At 39.5% G+C, this 13,421-nt stretch overlaps 1 protein-coding gene across 3 annotated transcripts in view; it reads right to left on the bottom strand.

The window, feature by feature from the left end:
* The window catches only part of polrmt (polymerase (RNA) mitochondrial (DNA directed)), a 71,088-nt gene that overhangs the window by 16,959 nt on the left and 40,708 nt on the right, over positions 1–13,421 (bottom strand). For 2 of the 3 annotated variants that reach the window (XM_005920736.2, XM_005920737.3), the window contains 5 exons: positions 9,715–9,813; positions 9,279–9,351; positions 6,610–6,701; positions 5,526–5,599; positions 1,858–2,698 (listed from right to left, as the gene is read on the bottom strand). In XM_005920736.2, coding sequence (XP_005920798.1) covers positions 2,649–2,698; positions 5,526–5,599; positions 6,610–6,701; positions 9,279–9,351; positions 9,715–9,813 — 388 coding nt within the window. In that variant the 3' untranslated portion in view covers positions 1,858–2,648. Of the gene's footprint in view, positions 1–1,857; positions 2,699–5,525; positions 5,600–6,609; positions 6,702–9,278; positions 9,352–9,714; positions 9,814–13,421 lie in introns of those variants that run through there. The other variant, XR_006054301.1, reaches the window with a different exon arrangement.

The following is a 13,421-nucleotide window of genomic DNA, read 5'->3' as shown; positions in this document are numbered from 1 at the left end:
CTTAAGAATGACTTCTTGACAGCCACTCTTGCACTGTGACTGAATCCTGTTGATGAGGCTTCAGTGAACAGTAGATGGATCAGCTGCACGTCCAGATGGATCTCTCAGCTTCTGTGTCAGGTCTTTGCTGACATTATTTCCTATTTCTGAAAGACATGACTTTCAGATTTGCTGTAGACAGACAAAATGAAATTTAAGGTGTGAAAAACTAACATTGTCCAGTTTACTCTTTTTTTTTTTTTAAGGACACAATGCACAACGTGCTGAGATATGCCAAGTTTTCATCTAATAGCTCTTTGGGAATCACCCAAAATATGATTCTATACCTGCCAAACTGTTAATTTTGGCATTTCTCATAGGTTGAACTAAATAAATGAGAATTAGTGATGTGTTTTTGTGAGAAACTACTAGTAACAGCACCCAAGGATCCATTTTACAACTGGTAAATTGCCAGATTACACTGCTTTATTCTTTGAGTTTGGGGTGTTTTTATGCTTGAATGAGTCATTGATGTTAAGTTTTGACTTTCAGTGCTCCTCATGGACAAGCACCAGCTTACAACAGTGAACTTTTACATCCTTACGTCCCTAAATTTTCTCTGAGGTGATGTGATCAGGGTCTACTGATTGTGAATCATAACTAAAACTAAAGGAGACCGAGCGTTTACAACAGTGGCCCCCAGACTCTGGAACTCTCTACATCTGAGCATCAGATCTGAGAGCTTAACTCAATTTTCTGTTCTGGTATTTTGCTGAGAAGCACTTTCTGACATTTATCTTGAAAGATGCTATAGAAATAACATTCAAATTACTCTTACTTAAGTAACTTAAGGACTGGACTGAAAATAAGTTAAAAAGCAACCAGTGTCCAAAGTAAAACTTTTAAAGACCCTGAGAAGTTTTTCTCAGAGCACTTTAAAAAGTTACAGAAAGTCTGGTGCCTTGGATGCAAAATCTAAAGATCTGAGGTGTGGCTCAACACTTTTGCAGAGGTGTGCTGGCTATAAAAAAAAAATAAAAAAACTAACTGCACCAGGTTAGCTTACCTTAATGCCATTTACAAGACAGCAAACATGCTCATTTCTCAAAATGAAAACCTTTTTTGCCCTGGTCATACCAGGGGTTTTCAAACCTTTTATGAATTTTAGTAAATGAGGTTTAGCACATACAACCATCAAACTCATATTTGCCCTGAAAAATCATATTCAGCTTAGTTTTACTGATTATTTGATACACCTCACCTACAGTGGCTCTGCACCCACCAGTTTGAGAATAATTTCTAATAATATGGTAAATGGCCTGTATTTGTATAGTGCTTTACTCAGTCCCTAAGGACCCCAAAGCGCTTTACACTACATTCAGTCATTCACCCATTCACACAAATTCACACATATATTTAAAAGACAAATGTTTAACTAACTTTTCTTATAGCATTAATTGTCATCCCCAAAAACCTGCAGTGCAATCAGCACACACTACTTATGCCCCCTCAAAGATCATTTCCATTTCATTACACTGCCACTCAGCCAGCTTTGTTTGGCTGAGCCTACATTTGCCTTTGAACATCAATGGCACCTTTTGTCTGAAACTGCTGTAACGTTTCCAGCAATGATCAGATAGCACTTCTGCTATTTTTATTTCTACATGTGGCACTGGCCCAGAAAAATAAGATCTGAGTTGATTAGTGAAGCCTGCAAACCCTTTGTGGTACATCTAAAAGGAGGCCTTCATCTAACAGTCTAAACAGCAGCACTGAAATATGCAGATACGATTAAATAACAGGCAGTCCGATTCATCCTGTTTAAGCACACTAAGAATACCAAATGTTTGACTGAAGCTTTGAATAAGTAAGGAGACATTTTAAGAAGCATGTTTATTTTATTGCAACCGTCAAGTGTTTAGTTACTCCAAGAAGGTGAGAATATTATGGCTCCATCTCAGAGACCCCGACACGTCCGGACATGTCTTGGTTTCTGTGTCCTTTACACTCATTTTACAGTAAAACACATCTTTCAAATGTCTCTTCTTTAAACGTCTTCTGAAGAAGACAAAATGTTTTAGACACCACCCTGCCATTCAGAGGTAGGGGCTGCAGAGGCAGGTCAGTGCTCAGTGGAAATCTTTACATCATGATACCAGCAGACACACACACACACACACACACACACACACACACACTGTAGGTAGAATTTTTTTTGCTCGAGTAGCAAAAATATTAGAGTGATGAACAGACTGGCACAGTTCACATTATATTCAGTATAGCGAATGAACACACTCACTCACTCCCACCCACACTCGCACACTCACACAAACCTGAATATGGCCAGGTAGAGTCTACTAAGAGAGGTACTTTTCCGTAATTGAAGTCTTAGCATTTCCATCGAACGCTTATTCCCTCATTTTTCACTTGGATGAGTATCCCACCATTTTCCCATCAGTCTAGAAGTCAGTTAATAAGGCGAGTTCGCTGTGTACGCCTCCAACAGCTCCAGCCAGGCTGAGGACCAGGAGGCAGGCAGGGTGCGGCTGGATCAATGTCCTCATGTCTGTGGAAGACAAAGCCGGTAGGGACCCTGGAGCCTGCAGCTTCCCTGCTGCACTCTGTCAATTCCACTCATCTCCTTCTACTGGTTCGCTCTCACGAAGCTCTCAGCTGAAGAAAAAAGTAGATTCTTTCACCCGCTGGAGATCAAAATCACCTGGAGAGGCAGGACGCAATGTGTCAGAGCACATTTAGTCACTGGACAGTAGTTACACAAATTATATGACCTACATAAAAACAAACAAGTGCCACGTAGTATTGCTGCATTTGGTGAAAAAAACCCCCAAAACTGCTGTGTAACACTGATTTCTTATATTATTTAAAAAAAGTGCAGACATCTCCTCCAACTGAATCATTCTCACAGAGCTAGTTTCCACGGGAACACATTAAAGGTAGCGTGAGCTGTCATGTTTACTTTATTAAAGGAACATTTGTGAGCTACTTTTGGATTGAAAATTAAAATAAATGCATGAAGAACAGCAACAATTAGCTAAAGTTAAGCTGCTGTTATATTTGCATGATAAGGGAAAAGTTCAGCATCACAGCATAGCATTTGGTAATAAACCAAAATATTAGGTGCAATCAAAAGGTTGGGGGGTCGAGCATATATAAATGAAGACCAACTTCTTGTAAAAGTCTGAGTCGTTTTTAGAACAGGTACAATTTTTAGCTCACTCCATTCAAGGTCCATTATGCCTCTTTGTACTTGTGCCTTTGCACTATCTGCTGGATCCTCTAGGGCAGGGGTGGGCAATCTCAGTCCACGAGGGCCGTTGTCCCTGCAGGTTATAGATGTGTCCTCGAACCAACACAGCTGATTTAAATGGCTAAATTAGTTCCTCAACATGTCCTGAAGTTCTCCAGAGGCCTGGTAACGAACTAATCATGTGATTCAGGTGTGTTGACCCAAGGTGAGATCTAAAACCTGCAGGGACACCGGCCCTCGTGGACTGAGATTGCCCACCCCTGCTCTAGGGTGTCAAAACTTGAACTTGATTTTCATTTTCAGGAAGTGCTATGAAGTCAAGGAGGAGGAATGAGTGAACATTATGTTGGTGTGCCCACAAAACACAACCCATTTTCAGAGTGCTCTGTTCATGCTCTCAGTGGCATGCTGGCACACACCACAGTTTAGGTTGTTTCCACTAAATGTCTTCCCCCTGATGCCTCAGGATGTTACAGCATAACTGAGAGTCACCGAGTCAACTCGCATCCCAGAATCTGATTCACCATTGCGAATTTGGGTCTGTTTGAATGAGAACATTTATATTTGCTATCTGTAGGAGTTTGAAGACCATGGTGAAAACGCGACGAGAGCAAGTGCGGTCACTTCCTTCCAGTCAGCAACCAAGATGATCCTGAAGAGCAGATTGGCCAAATTTAAATCACATACGTTGTTTTTTTTAATTATTTTTAAGTGACTGCATAATACATTGCATAATCCAAATTATTAAAAATAATCTATGATTCATCCAAAATTGATTAAATCTGAGCAAACTGTTCTAAAAGACCAACTACAACCTTTATGCCACAGAAGAAGAGGAGAAAATTATTCTTTTAAGTGGGTTTTTTAAGTGAAACTTTAATGTTCAAATTGGAGGGCACAAGTAAATTTTCCATTACCACATGAATGCTAATTTTAGGTCTGAATGAGGTCCTGTCCTGCACTCTGTGCTTAGCCTTGTGTGCTCTGCCTCTCTGACAGTTAGGTACACCAGCAGGAGCTGCTGTATAAATTATTGAGGAAAGGACACAAAAAGTGAAGAGTGAAAAGGCTTATTATAGCTGGAACATGCTGACATCAAGTTAATATAATAACTAACTAACATAGATATCAATACAGTTTTTTGTTCCTTCATTCATGTTTGGATACTTGCTGCCCTCTTAGCAGGCATCCAAACTGCCCCATAAACTATGCATAATAATTTATTGTCTTTATTATGTTTTTCCTTCAATTATTGGCTCTGTGAGACTGATAATAAGATACTGCAGCCACAACCGATTCATTGAATTGTATTCTTAACTCCAAGTCCAGCACACAAACAGAATAGCTGACAGCCATCATTATTCTCACAGACGGCCAATCAGTTATTCCCAAACTCAGACTCCAGCTGGTAAAACATTCACAGGTTATTGAGTTCTCTCTCCAGCCTTTTTTAAAACCCTAAATTTATAGTTGTAGATACACCTCATCAAATGATGCTCTTCATTACACACACGCTGAAACCGGATAATCATACGTTTCGGATCCTTTATAGTAAAGATTATACTCCACATTCAGTGGGGCCTTCTATTGAAATGAAAACTGCGGACATGCGGGAAAACAGACGCCCGAGGTGCACACCTGACCGGTCTCAGCCACATAAGCTGATTATGCAGAGGAGGGACACAATTAACAGCAATCAATTGGTACAACCCAGCTGTCAGTGCCAAGCAGATCATAAGTGTACAAATGGAGATGGAGCAAGAGGTTGCATAACAGAAAAGCCTGCATCCACCTGACAGAGAGACAGAGAGAGAGACTGCCTCTGTGCACCACATCCATTTAGGAGAACAATGGATAGAAACGCAAATTACATCAAAAGGTAAAGTGAGGAAGCTGGACCTGCAAGTGGCCATGCAGGTTACGAAACACAATGACACATGCTTATTAGTTTTTACTTATTATTTTTAGTTATTTAGTTTTTGAAAATGTAGGATACTCTAATCTGGGACCAAATCAGGCTATTTGACCAAGTCTGATATGTATGGACAATATTCAACACTAATCAGAATTATACAGCAAGGAGGAAAATGCAGAATTGTGGATGGATCCAGTTCATACGGTCCACCAGTATTGCCCTTCTGCTAAGAGCTTTAAGGTATACCTGTACAAGTTCTCTTCTGCCCAATTAGGAACAAACCCCATCACCCTGTACCTTGTCCTTGTAAACACTCCATCAAGCCCAGGTGTTTGGGAGCCACACAGCCTCATTCAAACTGACCTGTCTGGGGCACTTTAGCCAGCAGCATCATCAGCCTTCTATACTCCTGGTACTTTTTGCTCTTGGCTTCAGTCCTGCCACAAAGAGGAGAGTAATAAAGTTAACTCAGAGAAAAATGTGCTTTTGTCTCTATAGGAGTACAAAGTCAAAGGATTTTCAGCCCTCCTACAAACACAGTTACCTGTTCTTTCTTCCTTATTAACAAAAATAAAACTAATTGAATATATAAATATGTTTTTTGGTTTAAACATGTAACTACTGGGAAGAAGGTCTCATTGCCACCACTGTAAAGTCCGCTCTGTTTGTCTGTGCAGTTTTGTCATTCTGCAGATCAGTGTGAGAGCAACTTTATACTCTGCATAAAAACTCTACACAGCAAAGTACATTTGTGCACAGGTGAGCTGGGTTATTTTTTGATACTAGAAAAAAATTACTTTAACATTTTGATGAATAAAGAAACCCAAAATGCCTTTGTAGTTCCACATCTCCTCTTCTCTGACACATCCTAGAATGAAAAATGTGTTCGTGAAACTAGGCAGTAACAATGGAAAGAGAGACAAAGAAGGTGCTGTGGAAGTGGATGATGAGCATTACCCATCTAGAATGGGAGGATAGTAAGACGGACATGGGGAGAGAGAATCATGTTGTATCTAATGTCATGTAGAAACTGTAGAAAATCTCAGTGCTTTACAAGGACACAAAGCCCTGAGATTAGTGGCTATAAAGCCCTCTTATGTTTGTCTAGCTTCTGTTTTATAACCTGTGCACATGTAGTAGCTGAATATGTTCAATCTGTGGTGGCACATATCACAAATATCATAAAAATCTCATTAAAGGTAATACAATATAGCATAAAGACAGACTCGTGAGAATGATGGCTTGTTATGTAAGAACAAGAGGGACAGACAGCAGATAGGTGCAACTAAGTATGAAAATATGAACTAGTAGCTATTACATAATATTTCACTGAAATGTTGATACTGTATGACAAATATTTTGCTGCCTGAGCAACCACAGTAGCGCTCCTGGGATCTGTGTGTATGAGCCCAGTCAAAAGTGCTCCTCCATGTGGGTGCAAACTCACAGGACTCCTGTGCAATATTTGTGAAGCAGGAAGTTGGACAGCTCTTGAAGGATTGGCTGGCTGTGCAGGGCGACAAACTGTTCCCGACAAACCTGGCAGGAAGACGAGGCAGAGAGAAGTGCACTTTGAGTTAGTTCGGTTTAAACGTTTGACCGTTTGACTCTGGCTTGCTGACCAACTGAACGATGAATGGAGCACAGAAGAAGAAAAAAAAATCAAGGGATGCAACCAAATCTGGCAAATGGACCAGCTCCAAGAGCTGAAACAACTTTGCCTTGGCTGTATGTTTTCTCCATTTCTGCTTCAAAACCTATTTTTGTCAAATGTACTGAAAGAGAAGGTAGGGTGGAAAGAATTTATTAAAGTTAGAAGATAACAGGAAAAGATGAGCTGTGTTGTAATATTATTGCGTTAGTATTTCCAAATTTATGCAGGTCTGGATATCTAATTAAAATCAAATTATTTTCCATAACTTGAAAGAACCCCATGATACACATTTGCTGGCTCGAGGTGACTTAATTTAATAGCTAATTAACAGTCATTCATGAGAAGATCATAGATCATCCAGCACAATATCACACTGAATCTCTACAGGCACGTCAAACTGCTTATCAGAGACCCTAAAACTTTTGCACCCTTCTGTAAATGCTGATATCGTACTGTGCAAAAGTCTTGAGCCACTCGTCATTTCTTTAGATTTTATTGCCAAGGAGCCAAACTCTGTAATTTTCTTTAAAAAATGGTCTTTGACTTTCCTTTGGACTCATTTTCAGTTCAGTCATTGTGCCGAAACCTTTTTAGAGGAATTTGTTTTGTTTGTGTGCTGCACCTTAACTCTGACCCATGAATCATTTCAACAACAAAAAAGCACCTAAACCCAAGGGACGAACCTGTGTTATGTTGTTACACATAAAAATGTAGCCAGTTTGTTACGAGCAGCGTGTCACAAAAACACATCATTTGCTGCCATTTCTTTGCTTGAACCTATGAAGATTTCCAAAGATAACACAATTTGACAACCATGACAGCATAAAGTTGTATTTTTGCACCAACATGGTGATTCCCAAAGAGCAGTTAGCTGAAAGCTAATATCGCAGCACCATGCATCCTTAAAAAGATATCCAAGAAAACCAGAAAGTAGAAAACAAAGTGGAGGACAAAAACCAAAACAAAACATGTGTCAGGCCTAAACCTAGATCAAGCCTAGACCTTCAGCTTATCTATCTTCTCTAATGTTCAATGAAAGCTAATCTGAAATCATCTCAGGGGAAGGGAGGCTGTCAAGAAGCCATTCTAAAGGAAGGGACATAGGGAGAAAAGGCTGATGTATGTCAAATTACACAAGAACTGGACTGAAAATCAGCGATAACACATCTGATAGAGTCACGAATCCAGATTTGAAAGTTCATGGTTTAACTCCTCATCAGAACAAAATATATTAAAGTCAATATCAAATATTGACTTTCAAGCTTTTTAGGATTGTAAAAACTTTTTTTTGCCTTCCAAACTGTATTTGCATGTATGTTTGCAGATTAAGTGCTGTAACAATTTTCCTCACCATATATAAAGAAACGAAGGGTGGGTCAAGACTTTTGCACAGTACTGTAAATATACAGTAACATATACGGTTTTACTATCAGACTATTTCTCCCCCACGTCTTGTTAAAAAAAACCCACACCGCCTTTTTAAAGTTTATATGTCTGAACGTATCAGAAGAGCTAGAACTAAAGTTTCTTTCCTTTATGAGTTACCTTTATCAATTATGTTGTTTAAATCAGTTTCCTTAAACTTTTAATTATTGTTATCTGTGGGTGCATTTCACAGTGAATCAGAGGTGTACTCCACACCTCGCCCAGCACTGATAGGATCCGTGCCCTTTTAATAGGATGCGCAGTCCAGAGAAATTGGCAGGTGAAGGAAGAATCAGTTGCCATTAAAACAAGGATCTACTTCGTGTGCTTAGGTGTTGACCAAGATATTTAATACCCTCCGTCTACCGCTGTGTTCAATTACCTGTGTAATGAGGAAGGCGTACACTCACACAGATGAGACGGAGAATATGCAAGGGAATAAATATAGTGAGAGGGAACTGCTTCATTGGTTCTAACTCCTCTGAGACTGGGTGAAGACATAAAATCCCGACTGCTCTGAAGCTACATCTACAGAAAATTGGGGCCTTATGGTAATTTGATCCATTTTATTCAATGCCGTGTCTCAGTCTGGGCCTGATGACGGAGTTTCAGCTGGCAGGGGCAGGCAGTCATTTATTCAGCACATCAGCCTGTCTGCTGGTGCTACCTGCAGCCTGTATATGTACAAAGCAGTGACAAAAGAAGTTTGTTTCACTGGCATCACCAAGCTGTTCTCCCAAAACTGAAGCACTAGTCATAGGTGCTGCACAAAATATTTTTATCACCTGCTTCGGCTGTAGAAATGCTAAAAGAAGCTCAGGTCTCAGTGATTTCAGAAACGCAAAAACACTGCTCAGCTTCGACTAAAGAAAGCAAGACATAATCAGTGGTGTCATTTTTTAACTTTAATTAATCAGCAAAAGAAGACAAGCACAAAACCCTGAATATACATGATCAAAACATGCTGGAAACAGCTGTGAAAAAATGAAGTAATCTGCACAGGCGGGAGCAAAAAAATGACTGCTTTAAAACGTTACCTTGTTCATGGTGTCCACAGTGAGCGCATGCGTCCAGAAACAGTCATGAACTGAGACAAAAGTCAGACCAGAACTGAGAGAGGACAAGAAGAGAGGAGACAAAGGCATCATGACAGGTCACGTGCAGCAATTACATCACAGAAAAAGGACAAAAGAAAGAGTAGACAGTGTTACTATAAAAGGTAAGTGCACAGGACTTTATTAGAAACCTAGCAAGTCAACAGCAGTTATTCATTCAAAGCCAATTATAGTGTCATAAAGAGGGAATGAATTAACAGAATGCCTATTTGAGGTGATGAATGGACTTAATATGAGACTGCACTCATATGGGATCATGCAAATACAGAGAGTGCCAATATCAGACTCTATAAAAATGAATCTGTAACACCAACAAAAAACGTAAAGAATCTTTTATTTCAGGCTTTTGACACGTTACCTGTAGCAGTGGAGAGATGTCAGCATCATGTGTGTGGAGTCCAGAGAGTGAATGAAGTTTGGTGGAAAAGCATTCTTCTGTTTAACTGTGTCTGGTCTCCTGTGAAAAGACAGAACAAAGCGCAGACATATAATACCTTATATATTTATTTTCTCTAATGGTTCCCGTACACAAGCTTGAAATGGCCTCATTATGAACCGTGCTCATAATTCCCAGAGTGAGACAGTTACCAATCTTTTAATTTTTGTTTATGTTTAAGGGTAAGTCTTTGTAAAAATAAAACCTCATTTAAATCTTTCCACCATCCCCATCAATAGTGTCTCCTTGTGCACCTCAGGTTACTTCAGAAACTATGTGAGCTTTGCTTCATCGAAGATACGTTCCAATCACTTGCACGCACACATCTGCGAAGCAACAGGGGAAATTTGTGCAGACCCCAAACTCTGCATAAAACTTCACGTTAAGGATTTCACTGGTGTGGAGTAAGCGGAGACCCTGGCTACAGCTCAGAGACAAAAGTGGAGTTTTCCGTGGAATAGTCCTTCATGCCCAAGCCTGGAGGCAATACTCAAGTCAGGAGCATGACCCGGAGCAAGCCTTCTTGTTTTTTCCAACAGTCACAGGGTCAGAGTGTCCGTCCAGAGCTCTACTGTAACATCTTTAACTGTCTGACATATTAAGTGCCAAATGTCCCAGCCACTGTGGCCTTATCACATAACTACTTAACTATTGATAAAGTAAATGGGTACACATGGGTAGCCATGTAGGTCGAATATAGGTCGGTGTAATAGTCATTTACATTCTATACTAGTATAAGCTTCTTGTAAACAAGAATTTAATGTACAGTATATCAATAAAGACCAACTTTCCCACTGTAAAAAAACAACCCGTTTCATACTTTCTCTGATAAAGAGAGTACACTCTATTTAACTTGAATGTTGACACATGCTGTCTGTGTGTCAAGGATCATTATTGAAGTGACTGCTGTTGCTTCAGGTGTGTAAATGTGAAACTAACTTTAGAGAGCAACAATGATCCTGCTGTTATATCAATGTGGAGGCATGCAGCTTGCTGCAGTTCACCAAATATGACACACACTGAAACTTTGTTTACAACAGCGTCTTTTATATTTAGATATCTATAAAAGTATAAGGTGCACAGTCTATATGCATGTGTCTAATCCTTGTGTGCACATTGTGTGGATATGTGGGGAAATGTTGGGCGTTCAGAGGTTTGAGGGAGAATATTTGGTGGAGATGTCATGGTATGACACGGTACACTTTAATGCAGCACACTGTAAAGACAGGAGGAGGAGCGGGAGTTTTTCAGGCCCAACTACAAAGTCTTTGATCTACAATACATGTCCTTGTCCCCAAAATGAAATTCACTTAAAACAGTTTTGAGCTCACTGAAGAAAATCCAGCATGTGGTCAGATGGAGACTAAAAATGAAAGCTGTGCTCAAAGTAATGCAGTGCTGTTCGATGAGACAGCCATTAAGGGGAGGTCTACCAGAATGAAATCACATATGGCTAATAGATTTGTAGGTGGAGTCACTGTACATTATAATGGCACCTTGTGCTAACCATTATGGACTGTTAGATCAGAGGCTGAAAGATAAGGAAGCCATAATGCCCATTAACAAGTTGACATTCTGATCCAAGAGTGTTCAGTGGTCTTTATTACATTAGTACTAATGACCAGTGTTGGACCTCTATTTTGAACTACACATCTGTAGAGTTGGTTACCATTTCTAGCATGACTGTAGTTCACATGTTGACCAAATCTATCCGCATTCATACTGAATGAGTGACAAATAAAAATCTGCCACGGTACAGGAAGATGAAGGCTGTGTTGTCTTTAGGCCAGGCTTAACTTCCATTAACTTTAAAGTTACTGAGATTATTTCTTCAGAAAACCTTATCAATGAAAAAGTCATATTATCTTTTTCACCAGACACACGCACAGATTGGAGCTTAAGAACTGTGTTTTATTTAAACATGTCTTTAATTGTCCACATATTTTTTTTTTATAGGTCGAGAAGTCTAATAAACTTTATTTGATTATGGACAATAATGTCCAGCTAATAAAAATCAATGTAGGAGGAAGAGCACACATGAATTTATTACTGTTAATGGATGCATCATTAACATTATTAGTCATAATTGAGCTATAAAAGTCACACTGTGGAATAAAGCCCTGCTGCATGGACGGATTTCAACATCAATATTTATTTTGTGCTATGTGATCTCCGGGGCGCAGCCTGCTTTATGCTTACAGAAGTAATACAAATGCAATGCTGGTGATTCTGATGATGAAATTGGTGGTTAAAAAACATCCTGCCAATCTGCATCCCCTGTGTTCCCATTACCCTGTGCCTGTGCCATTCAAATCCTCTGGGCTGCCACAGACGACAACATTCTAATGGGAATGCAGAAAGAGCACAGACAGCCTGAGCCAAAGCTAAATCAAACACACAGGCATAAACCATGACTGTCTCTGTCAGTCTTCTTTTCCGTCTGTCCATTTTTCTTTTGGCTTGGAAATGTAGACTTACCAAGTGCTTTCAGTTCTGCTGTTTGAGCTTTAAGCTCAGCAAAATCAAGATTTCTGGACATTTGTTTGCAAGCTCGCTTGCGTATCAGTGCACAGAAATATTTTTTTTGCTTTTTCCTCACATGCACACATACACAAAAAACAAAAATGTCAGATTTAAATCCCATAAGCCTAACAGAATGTAAAGGTAGACAGGGAGGACAGTCTCTGGGGTGAAACTGCTCTTTCTACAGAGCAAACAAGAAACTCTTGCATCAAAAAGACTGTATTTCACAGCACAGGCCTGGATTAACAACACCTGTTTTTTAAAAGAAAAAAAGAAGACTAAAGGAAAAAGCAAGAAAACTGAGAAAAAGCCATCAGTACTCCCTTACTACTGCGCCTTTTTAAAAACTACACTGCTGGATCAGTTTACCTTAAGGAGATCACGTAAATATGTGCGGTTCTGTGTATCTGTGTGTGTGGAGTGAAAGGCCAAAGAAAATCACGATGGTTGTGTGGAGTCTGGCTCAGAATGTCAGCTTGCTTCCGCTGACAGCAAATCTCAAGTTTCGGACTGAACTGTTTCCTCCCTCTGACTTCTTCTAACCCTTGCCCTGTTTTGATATTCAAAGGACTGGATCTGTGGTGTACTGTAGATGTCAGACTGAGGAGGATGGCTGTCAGTCTTTGTCATCTGTGTCTCCAGTGCTCTCACTCTGTCATTCATAGACTCCATTGCTGTCTCTCACTCTGTCTCCTTTTGTTCTCTGCTCACCTCTCTGTCTTTTCTTTAACCTCTCTATCCACACATTTCTAGCTCTTTGCAGTTTTGTAGATGGCAAAAAGAAATTTAGTGATAATTCATCTTTCAACATGTTGAATTCATTGGCATGTTATAGCTCAACCTCTCTTGGTAAATTCATCAGTACCAGAAGATGAATGTTTGGCTTTAAAGGAGTGAAGCAAATTTACATTTAAGAACTATTAAATCAGGAAGACATTGAAATTCTAGTCATGAAGACAGTTATTTTGCTGTATGACAATTGCATACCTCTAATTTAACCCTTAAGTAAATTTTAAAAAGTATTTTTCAGGCTGTGTCATGCAATCTTTAATATAGAGTACTATGCAAAAGTGCATTTTGCCTCCAAAAAAAAAAAAAAAAAAAAA

Source organism: Haplochromis burtoni, unplaced genomic scaffold (genome assembly GCF_018398535.1).
Source record: "Haplochromis burtoni strain Fernald_Lab_line unplaced genomic scaffold, NCSU_Asbu1 Contig_42, whole genome shotgun sequence".
NCBI lineage: Eukaryota > Metazoa > Chordata > Actinopteri > Cichliformes > Cichlidae > Haplochromis > Haplochromis burtoni.
This window is presented reverse-complemented; position numbering and strand designations above follow the sequence as displayed.